This window comes from Halichoerus grypus, chromosome 15, assembly GCF_964656455.1.
Source record: "Halichoerus grypus chromosome 15, mHalGry1.hap1.1, whole genome shotgun sequence".
In the NCBI taxonomy this organism is placed as follows: domain Eukaryota; kingdom Metazoa; phylum Chordata; class Mammalia; order Carnivora; family Phocidae; genus Halichoerus; species Halichoerus grypus.
The window spans coordinates 16,680,398-16,703,829 of NC_135726.1; the positions used below are offsets into that span (position 1 = coordinate 16,680,398).

At 38.4% G+C, this 23,432-nt stretch overlaps 1 protein-coding gene across 2 annotated transcripts in view; it reads right to left on the reverse strand.

Annotated features, from left to right (window-relative positions):
* Positions 1–200: 200 nt before the first annotated feature.
* Positions 201–23,432, reverse strand: part of SNTB2 (syntrophin beta 2) — a 104,005-nt gene continuing 80,773 nt past the window's right edge. For both annotated transcript variants that reach the window (XM_078062835.1, XM_078062834.1), the window contains 3 exons: positions 15,644–15,840; positions 10,061–10,245; positions 201–7,794 (listed from right to left, as the gene is read on the reverse strand). In XM_078062835.1, the coding sequence (XP_077918961.1) occupies positions 7,702–7,794; positions 10,061–10,245; positions 15,644–15,840 (475 nt within the window). In that variant the 3' untranslated portion in view covers positions 201–7,701. The remainder of the gene's footprint in view (positions 7,795–10,060; positions 10,246–15,643; positions 15,841–23,432) is intronic.

Here is a 23,432-nt window from a genome sequence, read left to right on the forward strand (position 1 = left end):
GGTAGGACACACTGAGGACTTAAGGGTGATAGAGCAACACGTCAGAGAAAGACAGGAGGGGAAAACGGAACAAATGTAAAATGTGAACAACTGGGAAACTTGGGTGAAGAGGATGGATGTAGGAGATCTTTGTACTGCTCTTGAAATTTTCAAAATGGTTTGAAACCATTTTAACGTAAAAATAAAAGAAAAAATACAAGTCTAAAAGCACTTTTTTTATTTACAGTATAAAGGTTACAAAGGTATATATGTATTTATATATATAATATCCTTAAGTTACAAATTTTCATTGTAATGTACAATGCTGTATGTTGATGTGCAACTCAAGGGGAAGTGTTGTTTATGCATTTATATTTATAGAGTACACATAAAGCTTTTTTTAATTCTTAAGAACACAAATACTGCCCTGTTTTATGCCATAAGTTTTGATTTGGTAGTCTGGTGATACCAGAGGATTTGAAAACTAAATTTTAAACAACACTTAAAAAGAAGTCTTGTTTAAATACAGGGTTCTACAAAGAAGAAAAAACCAGAATATCACATTCTTTTAATTTCTTGTAGAAGAATTATTCTAGCTTTCGAAGACTTAATACTTAACAAAAGTGAAAGTTGTGTGGAACAAAATACATACAGGGGGTATAATCAGAATTTGCCCACAGATTAGCCAAAATAGGCCTTCATAGGTAGTGGTTTGCCACATTATCTTCTAGAAGACCTTGGGTCTGGTACCAAAAGGGAAACAGATTCTTTGGGCACCAAGGTCTTACCACGCTGAACACATCCAACAGATTGTAAACATAATACTGGAGTCTTATGCTGGAGAAAAAAAATACAAAACTAAAACCGGTTCTTGTAATCAGGGCAGACTTGCTACAGGTGTGAAGAATATCTCTGAGATTGATGATTGTGCGAAACCCAAAACTTAGTTGAAATCATTTCCTCTCCCCCAAATTTTAGCAATTCACAAAACAGGTGAAAACCACAACTGATATCCTCTCGAACAGGACTAAGATAGAAGGAAAGCACTTCTGCCAATCTAGAAGGAACAGACACACGACAATACTTATGTTCTGGTTCCAGTAACATAGGAATCATTAGCACCTGATTGTCAAAGGGTAGGTTTAAAGGAGGAACACACTGAAGGCAGGACCTAATTTGTGTGCACTACTTAGGGACGCTGGAAAACAAAGGGGAAGGAGCCCACGTTACTATGTGCCCTGTGCCATTCCAATCACAGATGACTGAGGTACTTTCTGGGTATGATGAAGGATGCTGCCTTAAAAACTGACCCTAGTAATAAATGGAAGGCAAGATGGATGGGAGGGGGCTGTCACTGTACGAAAATGATGGAAAAATTCAACTAGCCTCCCTTGTTTCCTTTAGATGTCCTTTTTATTGAGTTTGAGTGTCAGAGTGTTCTAGAATAAGTGGGATTTTGCTAGGTTTAAAATATCTTCATTTTGACACACCATTACAGACAAATGTTCCTTTTACCATGGATAAGGACTTTCAGCAAATGAGATGTTTAAAGGGTGTAAGTGTGGAAATGCATGCATCAGCACAATTTAGAAATAGGTGTAGATGAAATATACATTCAGTTTTGCTATTTTATAGTTTAAAAAGCATTTCTTTAAAAAGACTTTCTTGTTGATCCACTTTGGGCAACAGAGCTTAAGTTTTGTTGTTGTTGTAATTTATTCCTAGGGATATTCTACACTGTTCTTCCCAAACTAAAGTCTAATTTTTTAAAAAAGATTTTTAAGTAATCTCTACAACGAACATGGAGCTCAAACTCACAACCCCAAGATTAAGAGTCGCATGCCCCACCAACTGAGCCAGTCAGGCGCCCCACTAAAGTCTAATTTTGCATTAAAAAAATTAAGCATAATAAAAAGACTGACCTACTTAAATGTGCTTGGAGTTCTTTCATGTCGGCATGCACCAAAGACCAAGCATCATTTTAAACGTTTTCCAGTCAGCCAGGGGAGCAGAACTGCAGAGGTACTTTGGTAGAAGTATGAACTGGTTAATTACTTAACCACTGATTGATAGATAGATGGCATGGTGTAAATGAGAAATAATGGATTATGTGCTACTTGAGGGCAGGAACTTTCTTTTGGACCCTTCAGAATACCTAATAAATGCTTATTAGATGAAACAATACTTGAATTAATATGTCATTAATTAGCCTTGCAGTTTCAGAGTTCCTCCAGGCCCCCAAAGAACATTTTGTCTATTCACAAGAGACTTCTATCACTTTGGAAGAGGTGACAGAGTGCTCAGGTTCCAAGGGTATAATATGTGACTGGGATAAAGAGGGACACTAAAACAAAGCATTTGTGTAAATAGCATGGAGGTAAAAGATAACAACAGAAATGAGGAAGGTACTAGGAATCTACCAGGGTAGCTAATCTTACAATATAATAAAGCATCGTTTCTCTATTATAGCTTTTTAGTTCCAACCAATCTATTTTGGAGCAATTCAAGGATTACAGTTCAGTTCAGAGGGGAGGTTTTTTTTGAATATAGCCAAATGTTCATTAGAGAGCAAGGATCATTTGCAAATGGCATTATTTATGAATCACACGAAATGTAGATTCACTTTCAAAACTTAAGTCTGCTTTGGTTCAGTCACCTGAAGTGGGAAGAATAGAGGTGGCAAGAGATTAAGCTCAAGTTTATCAGTTTTGAAACAAAAGAAGAAATCTTATTAAAATATTTTGTTGAGTTAATACATAAAAACCATTCTTCTAGTTGGTAGTTTAGCTACTGTAAAAACAACAACAACAGACAGTAGATGTACAAGTGTGCTCTATGAACCTATTTTTGGTACCTTATTTTAACTTGAAATTCTATCCTTTGATAGAATGAATCTGTTATCATTGATCTAACAGATCTATTTTTTAGAGAAATGGTTTCAAATCTGCCACTAAGCAGTCTATTTCCAGCATAAATTTCACTTATCATTACGTGATAGGAGTAGCTATATTGCTCAAAAACACATAATCCTGATACACAACATAATTATTTTATAATTGTCTGCCATCACACATTTATTGTCTATATACTCAGCACAGGGAAGGAGACAGCTTTAAAAAAGGAGGGAGGGGAGAGACTGCTGCTGTCAGTTTTTAGACAGTATGTAGAAAGTAAAAGAATTCTAGATTACCAAGCAATCTTGGGAGAGAGAGAGAACAGTAGCAAATGGCAGATTCCTCTGCTTTCATCTTCAGGAGGGGGAATAAAAAAGCCACAGTAACAATTTAAATTTAACTGAGATTTCCAAACTTAAGACAGAATATAATATAATACCACCTGGTACATTATAGACCTGATAAGATATACATACAAAAAGAGTGAATATGATTATGGTCAAATTCAACTTAAACTTAAAGTTTAAGCAGAATCCCAAATTTTTTCTTTTTTTTTTTTTTTTTAAGATTTTATTTATTTATTTGACAGAGACACAGCGAGAGAGGGAACACAAGCAGGGGGAGTGGGAGAGGGAGAAGCAGGCTCTCTGCTGAGCAGGGAGCCCGATGTGGGGCTCCAACCCAGGACCCTGGGATCATGACCTGAGCAGACGTTTAAGGACTGAGCCACCCAGGCGCCCCTAGCGGAATCCCAAATTTAAAGAACTCTCTTTTTCCTTACATAGATACTTGATCTGACTAGAGCAATCTGCTTTGAGACCAAAGAGACCTGGCATTTTACTTCTTCATTAGCAATTGAAAAAAGATGACCTTTGGCTTTCTACCCAGCCATTCATTCAGGGTGTCAATGATGGATGGCAGTGACAGGGAAATGTATGCTGGATATTTGGATAGTTTCAATATTATGAACAATCAATAGCTTATAACCAGTGAAAATAATAAGAACAAAGTTCAGCGTAAGTGTCCAAGATAAGATACAAAAAAGCAGAGAAAGTGCTTAAGTCTACAGGTCTTCCCTGAAAGCTTCAGAAATGTTTAACTTTTGAGTAGGTAGGGCTTTTAATAGAATTTGCATAGCAGCTTACAATATAATTTGCATTAAAAACATGGAGATTCTTCCATGTTTTTGAAAACACACAAATATAACCACATGCACATAAATTAAACAAGAAGACCTGGAGGTTCTCACAAAATTAAAAAAAAAAAGATCCATTGTAACCTTTTCTCAGAAGTGGTCACACTTTTGTCCATCAAAACCATTTACAGTGAAAACTTTTTCTGGGAGAAACATAATCTTGTCCAGATCCCACACAGTTTAATTTTTTTAAAGAATAAATTTTGGTTTATTAGCTAAGTGCATTTAATCAGCTGAAAAAAGCTTTGTTACCATTCTGCTTAGGAAGATAAATTAGGGAAACAAATAATCAGTGACAACTTTAATCATTTGTTGGTTAGATTTTTCCACTTATAAAAATATAGGAAATAAATAATTCAATCTCTCCTGCCATCCAATAATATTCCATAACAACGTTTGTGAGGGTACAGCTGATAAAAACAGGCACTATCAGACTTTACCTAGCCTAAAAAGTGCTAAAACATGGCTTTAAAAGAGGTGAATGACATTTAAAGTAATATTTTTGATTGCTTGTACATGTCCCAATGTTTAATCTGTAACTGTCTACTAGGTAGGTGAGTTTACAGTTATAAGTATCTAATAAATACTGTATAAACATACATTAAAGTATTTCTTCATATAAAATATTAGATATTAATTTCCAGGTAAGGTTTGTTTGATAAATTCATGAAAGGGCTTACCTTTTTCAGAAAAAGAATAACTGAGCCTTTTCTTTCTTTCTTTCTTTTTCTTTCTTTCTTTCGTTGGTTCTTTCTTTCGAGAGGAAAGGGAGAAATTTTAGGGAATGAGGAGGAATAATTTTCACATGCCAACTGGCTACTTGTAGACATCTGTGTGGAATATGGAAAGATGTCTAAGCCCCAGGTCTGGGGGGTAGTTGAGGGCACAGGAATTGGGTCCATTGGGATGAGGTGGATACTACTCTGCAGCTTCTTTTCCATTCTATACATGGAAGCCCACAACATTCTCAGCAATTTTCCTAATTCAAAATGAAAAAGAAATGACAAGTTAAGCTGTTCTATAAAAGGTGTGAAATACCCCAAATGCCCATTTTTAGTTAAAATAATTTGCCATATTTTGGCATCTTAATACAAAATACATATTTATCAAGGCTGTCCTATTCATAAAAAGCACTTCATTTGTGGTTTTAAAATTCCATAAACACTCTTAATTGAAGAACAAGCTGGTCACCCATGATTGGAAAGCTGTTGATGTTACACAAGCAGCTTAAGGGCTCTTGCTCTTGGGGGTGCTAGTGGTCAAAGGAAATCTCCCACACATTTTCATTTCACATTAAGACTCAAAAGATTTAAAAAACCAAGCTTGAACAAAATGAGCCAAAATGGCCCACACGCTTTACCTTCTCCTGCTCACATGTTTATCACACCTTTTTTAGAGATCTTTTTCATGTAACTAATGAGCACGGGGGCTCAGAAGTTCTGCCTGAAAAAATTCTCAGTGGCTTAGCCTTTCACACTAACCAAGAAAACCTCAACCACATGGCTTTGTTGCAAAATCTGTGACTGCATTGTGCAACTTTTCAGGTTAATAATGCTCTCACTGCAAAGAGTGTCTAAGCTCCCTTATCTGAGGGTATTATGTGTTGAAATTCTGCTTCCAGAAATCACAGCTGGACCTTCAAGATATTTTTTTTCTTCCCTTGCAAATTTACTTCAGATGGAACCAAACATAGGTTTATGAATCTTTAAAACATAAAAAAAGTTCTTGAAAGACATATTCTAGTCTAGATTCCAATTTCCAGTTTTAAGTGGATCAAGTCATTTATTTTTGGAACTGTAGCTGGGGGAAGAACAGTTATCAGTTATCTCTCCCCAGCCCCTGCATGTGGTTAATCTCACTGTACAAAGGGAAGGAGGACTGACTTATGGGCAGAAGAAAGACAGTGGGGTTACAATGTCTAACTCAAACTCTCTGCTCATGAGTCTGCTCTTTCAAATGTCCCACCTAGGTCAGTGTGCACTCACACCAAACAGCTCATGTTTTGCATTTATGGTTGTGGGGTTTTTCCTCCCTATATGGAGTGCTACCCTCCTCCACTCTCCGAAGTGCTCACATCCTCTTATAGTACTCCTAATAAATCTAGTAAGTGAGAACTATTCCTAGACTTTTCTTCAGAGAACATTCAAGTCAATATTCCCTTTTCTTTCAGATCTGGGGACTGCAGTAATCTTGACATTTTATATAGCTATTATCCTATTTTAAATGCTTTCAGATATATACCTCCTTCATAATTAGGAAAAACAAGCTGAGTGTGATTCTTTGATACCACAAAATCAGCAATCTTACTGCTACTAAGTCATAATGATGACATCTGGCAATGCTTAGCAAAATCCAGGTAGCTGTTCTGTGGTCTCGTCACCCGCCCACTGTAGAATGCATTACTAAGCCAACAGTGAGTCTTGAATTAGCAGCTGCCTATCCATGCCACTCTGCTGCCACAAAGGGAGAGGACAAAAGGGCCAGGATCCAGCATGGGCTCACGAAGCCCAAGGCAACTCCACAGGATGTTTGTGGTGAAGAGCTGGCTTTACAGAGCCTACTCTTTAAACAAGCGGGCTCTCCAAGATTTATCTCCCTCAATGAGATCTGCCCACTAGAAAAGATACTCCTAAGGAAACCCATCTCAAAGACTATTCCTCAAAACTAAGATGGATGCTCTCCCTGGAACGGCAGTGATATCCAGTTATTCAAATAGTGACTAATAAAGCTCCACTAACCCTAACCAAAGGCACATTTGGTAAGCAATAAAAAATGGCTTAGGCTAAAATGAGGATTTTCTTTTAAAAGAAATCTTATCACCTGGCTCCTACCAAATATAAATCAGAAAAATCTAAAACAAGCAAACCTCTTCTTTCAAATCAGTGGTTTCCAACTTGGTCGCCACTAGAAAGGGAGTGGAAGGCAAGGCAAATCAAATTTCACAAGTTCTAAGTCCTAAAGTTAGCACTTATGAGTGGCAAAGCTCGTGATGCGGTAGGAAAGTGATGGCCAGGGTGGGATGCAGGACAGCCAGGACAGATGGGAGAACGCTTTGGTGTGCAATTCAAGGACTTCCTAGGGTGGAAGGATTATGTGACAGTAAGCTCCAAAACCACATCCGACCTATCTAGAATGGCCAAGAAGCACAGGCGGCTGTAAACTAGCATGTGGCAAGAGACGGTTGAACTAAGCAAGATGTCAAGGCTAAGCTTGGAACAAATCCTGTAGGAAGAAGAAAATGAAAACAACTCTTGGATATTTGATTATGTCCAAAAAAATTGGATGTTTGATTATGTCCAAAAAAACAAAAAACAAAAAAACCCACAACGAGCCATCCTTCTTCATAGGGGAAATAAACCTAGTGACTTAGAAACCACATTAGGAAATGAGGCAATAAATCAACAGCTTCGTTTGGAACTTATTAGAGTCCTAGAATTTCTGGCCAAGGTAGCTTGTGAAAGGCAGGCTCTTCTTTAAACACGGTTACTGGTCAGCAGTGATCTGCAGGTCCTTGTCAAGGCACTGTGCTGGAGGGGAGAGCAAAGAGCTTTCTTTTTGTGCTTTTTTTTTTTTTTTTTTTGAGGTGGAAATACTTCTTGTGACATTCACGACTCTTCTCTGATTTTGTGCTGCTCATACGAGCAGTCCCATGCGAGTGACTTTGGCTGACAAGAACGTGTGCAATACAAAAACGATCGGCTTCGGACAAGAGTGAAGGTCCATGGTCTGTGGGGAAAGCATAAGAATTATCACTACCATACACAGAAGCTTTCATAAACAGACACAAAATAAACAAATTTGGATGTGATGTTCTACTTTTTAGAAAGAATGTGTATTAAGAAGGTGCCGGATTTATGGAAACATCTCTCGGGAACTTAAAGCTACAAATGCAAAGTATTCTCTGAAGTAAGGTCATTCCATGTAGTAATGACACACTAGTGTGAGCCTCCATGTCACAGTTAGGAGAAAAGTGGTGGGGTGCTGGATTCCACCGTGCCTGGTAGGGAGAACTAAACAGTAGAAGATGGAAAAGAAAGAGGAATACCCTATATGGAGACCGTTAATTATGATTATATTCCCAGCGGGGGATCACAGTGAACTCAGCTGAATGTGACTATGGATGGGTATGATTTTTGGTATCTTTCATAGGTTTGTGGTGGGAATGACAACTCCTGAGGCAGGTTAGGAGGGCTAGTCATAGCTTCCTAAGCTCAGGCCTCTATCTGGACAGCTGACACCAGGTGAACAAGGAGACCTGCCATCAGGCTGCGTGAGTCAAGTGATCCGTCAGTCATTGGCACTGGTGCAGAAACCAGGAATAGGACATAGTTAACTATGCCTTTTAAAGAAAAATATAACTTTATTCAAAATATAAGTTACAGAGCACGGATTTCATCATTAAACTTTGTATATATTAAGTATAAAGCAGGGATTAAAACTATATAGCCAGGAATAATCTAAGACATAGCTTGCTAAATGACAACTGCTATTAGTAACTGGTTAATTTAACAGAAGTTAATTTAATAGAAGCATTTAACTCTGCCTAATGTTTCAGGCTTTTTTTTAAAAATATGCACATATCTTTATTTCCCAGCAAGGTCAAATATACCAGAGATATAGATACAATGCTTAAATCCAAATGATTTTAAAGTGCTTATTGGATTCTTGAGGCCCTTAAAACACTCCCTGATCTAATCAAAGACTTTTGGGTGGGAAATCAGTGATTTGATGCTTCAGAGTATACTTCCTTCTGGCCTTCTGAGGGATGTGTTTCCCATTTCTTTTTTTTTTTTTAATTTAAATTCAATTAATTAACATATAGTTTATTATTAGTTTCAGAGGTAGACTTCAGTGATTCATCAGTCTTATATAATACCCAGTGCTCATCACATCACATGCCCTCCCCAATGTCCATCACCCCGTTACCCCAACCCCCCACCCATCTTCCCTCCAGCAACCCTGTTTCCCATGATTAAGACTGTCTTATGGTTTGTCTCCCGCCTGACTTTGTCTTGTCTTATTTTTCCCTCCCTTCCCCCATGATCCTCTGTTTTGTTTCTTAAATTCCACATATGAGTGAGATCATATGGTAATTGTCTTTCTCTGATTGACTTAATTCGCTTAGCATAATACCTTCTAGTTCCATCCACGTCCTTGCAAATGGGTGCTTCAGGCTTTTGAAAAGCCCTGGTCCATGGCCCAACCAAAGTCTCCTAAAGGTTCTTCATTCAAAATAAGATTTCTAGACATGATTTCTTATTTGGAGGTTAATATCTCTCAGATCTCTTTCAGTAATAAAATGTCAAGATTCTGTTTTGCAAATTTCCACCTATGGTGATTGTGTCAATAGATAAAATATTTCATGTATAATACTTGAACTATTAGCTCAAAACTGATAAGACAGAAAAGGCATTTTTTTACTCCTTTATCTATCATAATTTATGATTTCTGAAGTACACCTGACACACTTCTGTGGTTCCCTAGGGGAAATCATGAATTCCTGCTGATCTTACCTTAAAAAACAAGGAGATTTAAAAAAAAAAAAAAAAGATGGCTGTGTGAAGATAGCTCTGTATCTTTTTTTTCTGATCAGCAGAATTTCTGTAGTAACCAAGTCATTCTATCACTTTTAACTCATCTCAACCAACTATTAATAGTAATGGATAGAATTTATTTATTAAAGTTTACCAGCTTTTGTATTTTATAGCTTATATTTGATAAAAGCCTATTTCTTAAAAGGGCTATCCATTTTTTTCTTTCTACCATTCAAACAAAACTTTTTAAAAAGGAATGAGTTCCTAATGTGGGGAAAAGAAAAACACATACACACATACATCCCAAACCCAAACCCAATACATCTTGAAAACCGAAGAACAATTTCCTGACTCCAAATGGACTATTAGTCCATAATTTTCTATACAAAAGGTAAGAAGCAATGAGAAAGAAAGAAAATACCTATTAGAGTAAACCTGGTTCCCAGAAACACTCTTACCAGTTCTCCCTCAGGACCACCAAAATCCAGATACAGATTTCTGATGCCATCATCAGCAGACATTTTCAGCCTTTCAAAGGGGTAGCGGTACAATATGCTGCTGGAACCTCCATTTTCCTTGGAGATAGTGAACCCATTTTCATAGTGGACAGTGAATCTTACCTCTTGGCCATTTAGCGTGCAGCCTATTGAAGACAAGCAAAAACCATCATTAATGGCACCTGGGTGGCTCAGTCAGTTAAGTGACTGCCTTTGGCTCAGGTCATGATCCCGGGGTCCTGGAATCGAGCCCCACATCTGGCTCCCTGCTCAGGAGGGAGTCTGCTTCTCCCCCTCCCCCCTGCTCATGCTCTCTCTCTTTCGAATAAATAAACAAAATCTTAAAAAAAATAAAATAAAAAATAAAGTTACCACTGCAGTTATCAAGTGGAAAAGGATTCTTCTGACTTCAACAAAGGAAAAAGAACCTTTTCTTGAGAATGTGTGATACCTCTTATTTGGACCTCCCTAAAGTAAGTTTTGTTCTGGTTGCTTGAGTCAACATCTTGACTGAGATGAGAAAGAGATGACAATAGCTCTCCAGGACATCTGATCTGATTCAGTTCAATTCAATGAGTATCAATTAAACACTTGTGCTGAGAGTAAGCTGTGCGTGGTACTGGAGAAGTAAGAGGCATGGTCCCCGCTCTCGAAGACTTCATAAATGAACAGGCATAAACATGAAATCCCTAACCGTGTTAGGTAGAATGTATAGAGCACGACTAAACACACTAGCGTGAATAAGGCCAAAATCAAGGAAAAGTTTCCTGGAGGAGATGGTACATCAGATAGGCCCTAAAGAATAGGTCAAACTGGATAGGCAGTGAAGTAGAGAAAGGTTTCAAATGGGCAAGAAGAAAGAACCACCAAAGGAGAGAAGGCAGAGATGCTTTTTAGGGGCAGTCACACGGTTTGGTTGGTATTTGGGAAGAGGATAAAGGTAATGTTTATTATCAAAGGTAAAGGCTATAGTTAGCAGAAGTCATTTAGAGGGGGAAAATCAGGGGCCTAAGGCACTGGTTTTGGAGTCAGAAAAGACCCAATTCAAGCCCTCGCCACATTAACCCCAGTTCTTTCATCTTAAAAATAGAGGTAATAAAACTTGGCTTAGAAGTGTGTGTGTTAGGATCAGAGGAAACATGCATTCAACTTACGACTTGTAACAACCCTGATAAGTACTCATTATTCTTTCTGCTTCTGTCCTTCCTACTTCAAAGGCAGGGGTATGTCTACTGTATCTATTTCAGAACAGCCAGCAACAGTACAGAGGATATACTCAATCCATACTTGTCCAGTAGATGAATAAAAATTCAAGAGAATTTTACAAAATTGAGAACATGGTAAAAGCAAACTCTTTCGTCATATATGTTAACAGTATAAATACTTTAAAATGGTCATTTTTCTTCTCCTCTTGCAGATTTTCTACATATTTACTAATGCAACTCCTCCTATATCTACTACTTCTTAGCCTTTATAACATCAAAACTACAGAAACACGAAGTATCTTCATAAAGTTCTTGTTTGATTTAAAAATTGTAATAGTTTGGGTAATTGGTATGATGAAATTCGCCTTTAAAAGCATACTTATTAAAGTTCAATTATATACATATATGTATTTTCATATTTTGAATTCCTGTAACAAATGGAAAATGGTTTTATATACCAAAGGGAATTAACTGCATTCTCTGCCTAGTGATCTTGAGGTTCATATTTGCTAAAAGGAAAAAGTCCTTGTATACTGGAAGGATCACAGATTAATTCTACTGTAATCTAATAAAACTTTAAAACTAAATGAACATTATGAAGTTCATGCATTGCATTCACTAGCAAAATCTTACAGGTAGTCACTGAAATTTTTCTAAATGATTAAACTATACAAAAAATAAATAAATGAGTAAACCACAACCAAAACACATAAGAGAAAGAAACAGAGCTTAAATGATTTCTTCTTGTCAACTTCCTAACATTCTTTAGGCCATGGATATCTGAATAGGTAGTACAATGTGCCATAATTATAGTTTTATTTTATTGTTTTTAAAGATTTTATTTATTAATTTGACAGAGAGAGAATAAGCAGGGGAGTGGGAGAGGGAGAAGCAGGCTCCCCACTGAGCAGGGAGCCCAAGGCAGCCTGGGATCATGACCTGAGCCAAAGGCAGTTGCTTAACCAACTGAGCTACCCAGGCGCCCCCATAATTATAGTAACCTTTCTGAATCTCCCAATAATTTAACACAAAGTGGTAACATGCGTCTGAAGGACATGCTTGCTTATGTATGAGTGTGTGTATATATGTGAATGTGGATATGCACATTAAGCATACACATATTAAGACATAATAGGGGTGCCTGGGTGGCTCAGTTGTTAAGCGCCTGCCTTCGGCTCAGGTCATGATCCCAGGGTCCTGGGATCGAGCCCCGCATCGGGCTCCCTGCTCCACGGGAAGCCTGCTTCTCCCTGTCCCACTCCCCCTGCTTGTGTCCCCTCTCTCATTGTATCTCTCTCTGTCAAATAAATAAATAAAATCTTAAAAAAAAAAGACATAATAGATTAGGTGCGTGCGCGCACGCGCGCGCACACACACACACACAAACACATTTTAAAGGAATTCTGGCTCTCATCAAAGCAGTTTACCTTCAGCCAGTTTAACACATGTGGCAGAGTTCTAAATACACAGTAAGTGATTAGTAAGTACATCAGTTGACCTGAATTGTGGAAATGAAAGTACTACCAAGGTAATATTAAAATATAGCTGTAAATGAGAATTAAAAAGTTCAAAATTACCAAAAAATGTTTCTTTTGTCTATTTTAAAGTATAAGGACCCAACCAATCCTTATTCTCTCTCTCTCTCTCTCCTCAAGCCATCTGTATTTAAACAACTGTGAGCCAGGGACTGGACAGATTTTTGTTTCCTGCCAGAAGTTTAGCTGCCAGACACCAAAGCAGCAACATGAAACTAAAAAATGTTAAAAATCTAAGTTGCATTCTTTGTTTTGGGAAACATATCTCTGTGGATTTTTTTTTTTTTAAAGATTTATTTATTTATTTATTTGAGAGAGAGAGAATTAGAGACAGAGAGCATGAGAGGGAGGAGGGTCAGAGGGAGAAGCAGACTCCCTGCCAAGCAGGGAGCCCGATGCGGGACTCGATCCCGGGACTCCAGGATCATGACCTGAGCCGAAGGCAGTCGCTTAACCAACTGAGCCACCCAGGCGCCCAGTGGATTTTTTTTTTTTTTAAAGATTTTATTTATTTATTTGAGAGAGAGAGCATGCACAAACAGGGGGGAGGGGCCGTGGGAGAGGGAGAAGCAGACTCCCTGCTGAGCCGGGAGCCCGATGGGGGCTTGATCCCAGGACCCTGGGATCAAGATCTGAGCTGAAGGCAGATGCTTAACCATCTGAGCCACCAGGTGCCCTTCTCTTTGGATTCTTAAAGAAGATATGGTGATCCCAGATGCCAGTAAAGGGCCTAATGAATGTTCCTGGGCTCCCCAAAGGAACACAGGGCACTGCAGACCTTCACATTGAGGACACAACCCTGAAAGCACATTCTGTGGCCAAGACTAAAACCAGAGCCCCACAGCCCTTAATGTGGTCACCAATCACTTCATAAAGAAAATGGGCGGGAAACACACAAGTGAGAAAGACAGTGTGGATATGGTGGCTTTGGTAGAAATCCAAGGTGGGGTCTTACTAGTCATTGGTGTCACTGCTTGAATCATCACTGTGGTTGTAAGGAAAATATCAAGCAATTACTAAAGAGTTGAAGAATTATGTCATTTTGACAACATTTAAAACACTGTCCCTCTGCCAGTGTTAGAAGATGACCCACGGAAATGCTGCCTATGCAGTTCTAAAGCCATGGAGATCCCTCACTTTCCAGAAGCAACGGAAAGAAAGGTAAATTGTAAGACACTCTGCTCTTTAAACATTTTCTCTTTTTATAAAATTCTATAAAACTGTTTATAAAATAAAATACATAGAAAACAGGAACAAAAGTAAACTGACTTGGAACCAAGATAATAAAATTCATTCAAATCATATTAGAAACTCTGTCCCTTCATTTTGACTATTCTTTGTTCTTGTTAAGATGAAAAGCAATCTGGAAATATCTATACATATATATACATGTACATACACACAAACATATACAAATGAAGCCCATATAGACTAGCCACAAGAGGGCGCTTCAACAATGAAAACACACCACCAGGCTTCTTTAGATGCTTATTTCATTCAGTAAGTACTGGGCACACATTTTCAAACTTTTGAAAACAAAATCCTACTCAAAATTATTCTTATTTTTCTATAGCCATAAGCCTTGCCAGATGCCCACATTTTAAGAGTGTCTCTCCACATCTTAGACTCTAAATCTTCTGAACTAGAGGGTTAGTGCATCTAGTACTTAGTAAATGAGTCCTTATACTATCACATACAGATTAAAATGATGAACAGCAAAACTGCCATGCTGTACATAGGATGTTAGGATGCAGCCATATACAAGGCTTAGGAAAACTTTACTACTGAAACAGAAAAACCAGGTTCTTCCATCATGATCATTTTAAGCTGCCATATTTTAGAATATTTTTGAGTCTGGGGGTGCCTGGGTGGCTCAGTCGTTAAGCATCTGTCTTCGGCTCAGGTCATGATCCCAGGGTCCTGGGATCGAGCCCCGCATCAGGCTCCCTGCTCTGCAGGAAGTCTGCTTCTCCCTCTCCCACTTCCCCTGCTTGTGTTCCCTCTCTCGCTGTCTCTCTCTCTGTATCAAATAAATAAAATCTTTAAAAAAAAAAAAAAAAGAATATTTTTGAGTCTGGCCCATATGATAACGGTTCTCACTTTATTATTTTTTTTAAGATGTAAAAAAACAGGGGCTCCTGGGTGGCTCAGTCGTTAAGTGTCTGCCTTCGGCTTGGGTCATAATCCCAGGGTCCTGGGATCGAGCCCCACACCAGGCTCCCTGCTCCACGGGAAGCCTGCTTCTCCCTCTCCCACTCCCCCTGCTTGTGTTCCCTCTCTCGCTGTGTCTCTCTGTGTCAAATAAATAAAATCTTTAAAAAAAAAAGATTTAAAAAAACATATTTTATTTACTCATTTGACACAGAGAGAGAGAGAGCATAAGCAAGGGGAGTGGCAGGCAGAGAGAGAGGGAGAAGCAGACTCACTGCCGAGCAGGGAGTTCAATGCGTGGCTCGATCCCAAGACCCAGGGATCGTGACCTGAGTGGAAGGCAGATGCTCATCCGAATGAGCCACCCAGGTGCCCCTTTTTATTAAGATTTATTTATTTATTTGAGAGAGAGAGAGGGCATAAGTGGGAGGGGCAGAGGAAGAGGGAGAGGGAGAATCCCAAGCAGGCTCCACACCCAGCGCAGAGCCCAACGTGGGTCTCGATCTCAGGACCCTGTGATCATGACCTGAGCTGAAATCAAGAGTTGGATGCTCAACCAACTCAGCCACGCAGACATCCCTGGTTTTTACTTCAAAACAAAATATAACATTTCCATGTAATTACTATTAGAAATGGTATGTCAGGATCTATACCTAGAGAGACTTCCTTAATTAGCTCAGCAGCAGCATGGCAACCCTGAACAAGTATCCTGGTCCAGGTTGACAGATCCCGATGTGTCTCCACCCTGAAGAGATGCATCTCAATGCCCTGCCGAGAGCCTGTTCTGGTAGCAAAGGTAAGGTCAGATCCAAGTGAGGGTGATCGACATCCGGAGCCAGAATGAACCAACCTAGGACCACAAAGAGGGCAAAGATCAAAAGTAATTAATGTACTGGTATAGGAAAATGTCAGCAATTTATGCTGATAAATAAGCAGAAAGTTATAAAAGCCATCTGTAGTTTTTGGAAAAGTATGTTTCAAAACAATATTATAGTCTTTGAAGTATATACCGTTCTGTTTTCCCATAAAATGACCCCTTGAGTCACAGGCAGAACACTGGGCTGGATGAGCTAAGGCCAAATTTTCCATTGGCCTTTTTATGCTCTGAAAACGCTGGGCATGTCAAAAAAAAAAAAGGTTCAATTTTGATTAGGAAGTGTTAAGCCCCCACATACGAACAGCCTCCCTTACTATCAACATCACTCACTAGATGGTACTTTTTTTTTTTCTACCAAGAATGAGCCTACACTGACACATCATAATCACCTGAAGTCCATAGTTTACTTTAGGGGCCACTCTTGGTGTTGTACATTGTATAGGTTTGGAAAAATGTGTAACGACATATATCCATCATTATAATATACAGAGTATTTTCAATGCCCTAAAAATCCTCTTTGCTCTGCTTATTCATCCCCTCCCCCTCCTCCTAGCAACCACTTATCTGTATACCTTTTACTTCCTTTTCTTAACTTAGTGCATTAGCAAGGATTGCTGGTATGATGTTGAAAAGGAGTGGCAAGAGGGGACAGGACATCTTTGCCTTATTCCTGATCTCAATGGGAAAGCTTCGTGTTTGTCACTATTAAGCATTATATTGGCAATAGATTTTTTGTAGATCGTCTTTATCAAGTGGAGAATGTTCCCCTCTCTTCCTAGTTTACTTTTTTTAATCATGAACGGGTGTTGGATTTTGTCAAATGACTTTTCTGCATCTCTTGATAGATTCATATGATTTTTCTTGTTGAGCTTGTTGATGGGATGGATTACATTAGCTGATTTTCGAATATTGAACCAGCCTTGCATATCTGGGATCAATCCCACTTGCTCATGGTGTATAATTCTTTTTATACTTTTTTGGATTTGATTTGCTAATATTTTGTTGAGGACTTTGCATATATATTCATAAGAGATATTGCTCTACAGTTTTCTTATAATGTCTTTGTCTGGTGTTGGTATTAGGGTAATGCTAGCCTCACAGAATGAGTTAGAAAGTATTCCCTCTGCTTCTATCCTCTGAAAGAGATTGTAGGGAATTTCTTCCTTAAATGTTTGGTAGAATTCACCAATGAACCCATCCAGGCCTGGTGCTTTCTTTTGGAAGACCTTACACTTTCCGCAAAAAGTAACTCAAATGGATCTTAGATCTAAATGTAAAATGCAAAAGTATAAAACTTCAGAAGACATCCTAAGAAAAAATTGAGGTAATCTAAAAAGATACAACACCAAAAGCATGATTCATGGAAAAAAAATTGTTAAGTTGTACTTTCTAAGTTAAAAACTTCTGCTTTGAAAGACACTGTAAAAGAATGAAAAGACAAGCCACAGAATAGGAGAAAATATATGAAAAACACATATTTGATAAAGGACTTATATCCAAAATATACAAAGAACTCTTAAAACTCAACAATAAGAAAACAAAAAACCCAGTTAAAAGATGGGGGGAGAAAAAGGGCAAAAGACTCACTTCCTAGTATATATCCCAAAGAATTGAAATTAGATTCTTGAGATATTTTACATCTATGTTCATAGCAGCATTATCCACAATAGCCAAGAGGTAGAAGCAACTTAAATGTCTACTGGCAGAATGAATGACTAAAGAAAATATGGTATATACATTCAACAAATTATTATTCAGTCTTAAAAAGAAAGAAATCTTGTCATACATGCCAACACACATGAACCTTTTAGACATTATACTAACTGAAATAAGCCAGTCACAAAAAGACAAATACTGCCTGACTCTACTAATATTAGCTACCTACAGACCAACTCTTAGAAACAGAAAGTACAATGGTGAGTTGAAGCCAGGAAGTCATATCAGCGACTGTGCATCTCAGGGTTTTAATGAAATGCTCACATGAACACTTCATCTAACTCCTGATTGACTGGAGAAGGGACCATTATTTCTGATAAATGTTGTACCTGGGGATTTGCAAGTCTAATCTGTTCTAAAAGCTTTTATTTTTAGGCTGTGAAAATTATGATAAGAATGAGACATAATTGGGGTGCTTGGCTGGCTCAGTCAGTAGAGCATGTGATTCGACCTCAGGGATGTAAGTTCAAGTCCCATGCTGGGTGTAGAGATTACTTAAAAATAAAATCTTTTTTTTTTTTTTTTAAGATTTTACTTATTTTTTTGACAGAGAGAGAGTACAAGCAGGGGAGTGGCAGGCAGCAGGAGAGGGAGAAGCAGGCTCCCTACTGAGCAGAGAGCCCGCTGTGAGGCTCGATCCCAGGACCCCGGGATCATGACCTGAGCTGAAGGCAGACACCCAACTGACTGAGCCACCCAGGCGCCCTTAAAAATACAATCTTAAAAAAAAAAAAAAAAAAGAATGAAACGTATTAATTTCTGTTCCTAAAGTAAATAGCCAGTGAAAACTGATTTCCTAACCTTTGGAACTACTTGACTACAACTTTTGACTCCCATTCACTTGCGATGTAACTATATTAACAAAACAAAAATGATGTGCCATCTTTTTACTTTGAAAAGTGAGTTCCAACTCATTTGGGGGGGGGGGTAGGTAGTGATGCTCCTGAAATATTTTTAGATGTAACAAAAAGAGAGCTTGAATTAATCATTTTGGGGAAAAGGTTCAAATCAAGTATGAGATAGCAATGACACAAAGTACAGAAGAGAAAAAACACTGAGAAACAATTAGCAAAAAACCTTAGAGTTTCTATCATACACTGTATATACTCTGCCCCATGAGATGGTCCTAACAATAGAGTTTCAAGGACAAAGAAAAGAAATATAACATTCATGAACTAAAAACTATTTTCATAGGAAAAGAGCAGAATACTGTCTATGAAAGTAGTAAGTGTTAACAAAATATATATATATATATTTTAAGATTTTATTTATTTGACAGACAGAGACACAGCGAGAGAGGGAACACAAGCAGGGGGAGTGGGAAAGGGAGAAGCAGGCTTCCCGCTGAGCAGGGAGCCCGATGTGGGACTCGATCCCAGGACCCTGGGACCATGACCCGAGCCGAAGGCAGGCGCTTAATGACTGAGCCACCCAGGTGCCCAACAAAATATATTTCAAAAATCCCTTCAACTGGGGCGCCTGAGTAGCTTAGTCATTAAGCGCCTGCCTTCGGCTCGGGTCATGGTCCCAGGGTCCTGGGATCGAGTCCCATATCCGGCTCCCTCCTCAGTGGGAAGCCTGCTTCTCCCTCTCTCACTCCCCCCTCCTTGTGTTCCCTCTCTCACTGTGTCTCTCTCTGTCAAATAAATAAATAAAATCTTAAAAAAAAAAAATCCCTTCAACTAACAGTGAAAAGCTTCCCACAAAGAAAATCTGAAGCCCAGATGGTTTGCTGGTAAATTCCACCAATTATTACAAAAAATAATTAATGCCAATTCTTCATAAATTCTTCAAAAAAGCAGAAGTGGGAATACTTCCTAACTCATTCTGTGACGCCAGTAATACCCCAAAACCAAAACAAAAGACATCTCAAAAAAAAGAAAACTACGGACCAGTATCACTTATGAGTGTAAGACACAAAAATCCTCATCAAAATATTAGTAAACTGAATCTAGTATGACCAAATAGGATTCATCCTAAAAGTGCAAGGTTGGGGGCACCTGGGTGGCTCAGTTGGTTAAGCGACTGCCTTCAGCTCAGGTCATGATCCCGGAGTCCCGGGATCGAGTCCCACATCGGGCTCCCTGCTCGGCAGGGAGTCTGCTTCTCCCTCTGACCCTCTCCCCTCTCATGCTCTCTCACTCTCTCTCTCAAATAAATAAATAAAATCTTTAAAAAAATAAATAAAAATAAATAAAAGTGCAAGGTTGAACATCCGAAAATCAATATGGTAATACACCATATAAACAGGTAAAGGACAAACCCACATGATCATTGTATTAGACATGGAAAAAGCATTTGACAAATTCCATACCCTTTCATGAGGAAAACATCTCTTACAAACATGGAAGAGAAGGGAACTTCTTCAACCTGATAAAGGTATCTATGAAAAACCCATAGCTAACATCATGCTTAATGGTAAAAGACTGAATGCTTTCCCCTTAAGATCAGGAAAAAGACAAGGATGTCTGTTTATGCCACTTCTATTTAATATTGTACTGGAGATTTTAGCCAGAGCAATTAGGCCAGAAAATGAAATAAAAGGTACCCAGAAAAGAAAGTAGTACAACTACCTTTTATTTGAAGACGACATGATCTTGTACATAGAAGTCCTAAGGAATCCACTAAAAACCTACTAGACTAATAAACGAGTCAAGCAAGAATGCAGATCAAGATATAAAAATCAATGTATTGGGGCACCTGGGTAGCTCATTCGGTTAAGTGTCTGACTCTTGATTTCGGCTCAGGTCCTGACCTCAGGGTCATGAGATGGAGCCCCGCCTTGGGCTCCATGCTGAGCATAAAGCCTGCTTAAGATTCTCTCTCTCCCTCTCCCTCTGTCCCTCCCCCCCCCAAAAATCAATGTATTGACTGTGTATAGTAGGAGCGAAGAATCTAAAAAGGAAATTAAGAAAAAAAATCCATTTGCAATAGATCAAAATGAAAAAATACTTAGGAATAAATTTAGCAAAAGAAGTATAAAACTTATACTAAGAAAGCTACAAAACATTGCTGAAATAAATTAAATACCTAAGTAAATAAAAAGATACTCTGTATTATGGACCAGAAGACAATATTTTTAAGATGGCAAAATTCCCTAAATTGATCTACAGATTCAAGGCAATCTCTACCAAATTTCATCTTTTTTTTTTCCCCCCAGAAATTGACAAGCTGATCCTAACATCCATGTGAAAATGCAAGGGATTCACAATCACTGAAATAATTTTGAAAAAGAACAAAGTTGGAGGATTCACACTTAAAACTTACCACAAAGGTATAAAATTGAGAGCCCAGAAAAAAACCCTCACAGTTATGATCAATTGATTTTTGCCAAGAGAGTTTAATGGAGAAAGAATAGTCTTTTTAACAAATGGTACTGTGATAACTGAAATTTCCCAAGCAAAAGAATAATATTTGATCACTACTTCACACTATACAAAAATTGACTCTTTATGGATAAAAGAATGAGTGTGAGAGCTAAAACTATAAAACTTTTTTTAAAAATATTTTTTATTTATTTATTTGACACAGAGAGAGAGAGAGAAAGAGCACAAGCAGGGGAAGTGGCAGGCAGAGGGAGAAGCAGGCTTCCCGCTGAGCAGGGAGCCCGATGCAGGACTCAATCCCAGGACCCTGGGATCATGACCTGAGCTGAAGGCAGCCACTTAACTGACTGAGCCACCCAGGCGCCCCTTAAAACTATAAAACTTTTAGAAGAGCACACAGGAGTAAATTTTTGTGACCTTGGATTAGGGAAAGCCTTCTTAGATATAAAACAAAAATGCAAGAGAAGACTGATAAATTGGACTTCATCAAAATTAAAAACTTCTGTGCTTCCAATGACACTGTCAAGAAAGTGAAAAGACAACTCACAGAACAGGAAAAATATTTGCAAATCATATATTTGATAAGGTATTTGTCTATAGAATATATAAAGAACTCTTACAATTCAATAATAAAAAGGCAACCCAATTAGAGGATCAAGGATTTGAATAGATACTGCTCCAAAGAAAATACACAAATGGCCAGTAAGTACATGAAAAGATGCTCAACATCATTAGCTATTAGGGAAATAAAACTTAAAACCATGAGGATGTGGGGGTGCCCGGGTGGCTCAGTCAGTTAGGTGTCTGCCTTCAGCTCAGGTCATGATCCCAGGGGTCCTGGGATCGAGCCCCATGTCAGGCTCCCTGCTCCGCGGGAAGCCTGCTTCTCCCTCTCCCTCTGCTGCGCCCCCTGCCTATGCTCTCCTGCTCTATCTCTGTCAAATAAATAAATAAAATCTTTAAAAAAAATAAATAAAGTTAAAAAAACAAACAAATATGAGGATGGAGAGAAAATGGAAAACTCACACCGGGCTGGTGAGAATTTCAAATGATATAGTGCCTATATTAAACAGCCTGGTACTTTCTCAAAAAAATGTTAAACATAGAGCTCCATATGATCCAGCAATTCTATTCCTAGCTATATATGCCCCCAAACCAACATATGTTCACATAAAAACTTGTATATGAATATTACAGCAGCATTATTCATAAGAGTCAAAAAGTGTAAATAAGCCAAATGGCCATCAACTGATAAATGTGGTATATCCATACAATGGAAGATTACTCAGCCATAAAAAGAAATGAAACTGGGCGCCTGGGTGGCTCAGTTGGTTAAGCGACTGCCTTCGGCTCAGGTCATGATCCTGGAGTCCCAGGATCGAGTGCCGCATCGCCCGCTTCTCCCTCTGACCCTCCCCCTCTCATGCTCTCTCTCTATCTCATTCTCTCTCTCAAATAAATAAAAATCTTTATAAAAAAAAAAAAAGAAATGAAACTGAGACACATGCTACAATATGGATCAACCTTGAAAACAGTATGCTATGGGAAAGAAACCAGACGTAAAAGGCTACATATGATTCCATTTATATGAAATGTCCAGAATAGGCAAATCTATAGAGACAGAATTAGATTCCTGGTTCCTAAGGGCTGGTGGAGGGGAAAATGAGAAGTGACTGCCAATGCGTAAGGATTTCCTTTTAAGGGTGATGAAAGTGTCCTAATATTGATTATAGTGATGGTCACACAACTCTGGGAACATACTAAAAACCATTAAATACTATATTTTAAATGGGTGAATAGTATGGTATATGAGTTATCTCAGTAAAGCTGCTAAAAAAATAACAGCGAAGGGGTGCCTGGATGGCTCAGTCAGTTGAGCACTGGACTCTCGATTTTGGCTCAGGTCATGATCTCAGGGTTGTGGGATTGAGCCCCGCGCTGGGCTCCGTGCTCCGCTGGGAGTCTGCTTGTCTCTCTCTCCCTCTGTCCCTCCCCCACGCTCTCTCTTGCTCTTTAAATAAATAAATCTTCAAAAAAAAGAACACAGGAGATAGAATTCATCAATCTTTTATTAAGCTAGATATAAAGAGATCAGCAAAAAATACAAAACAATGCCACTCTTCACATTAATTTTTTCTTGTTTTGGAAAATATTATTTTAATACAAATAAGTTATTAATATTGAGACACGATAGGTTTTTTTACTTTTATTTTTAAATTAATATTTTTTAAATTTCTCAGTTTTAATTTCTTTTTTTTTTTTTTTAAGATTTATTTATTTATTTGAGAGAGCGAGAATGAGAGAGAGTACATGAGAGGGGGGAGGGTTAGAGGGAGAAGCAGGCTCCTCGCCGAGCAGGGAGCCCGATGCGGGACTCGATCCCGGGACTCCAGGATCATGACCTGAGCCGAAGGCAGTTGCTTAACCAACTGAGCCACCCAGGCGCCCTAATTTCTAATTATAGTAAATATCAATCAGTATAACCCAGATAAGGAAAAGCAATTTTGTGTTTTCATTAGTTTT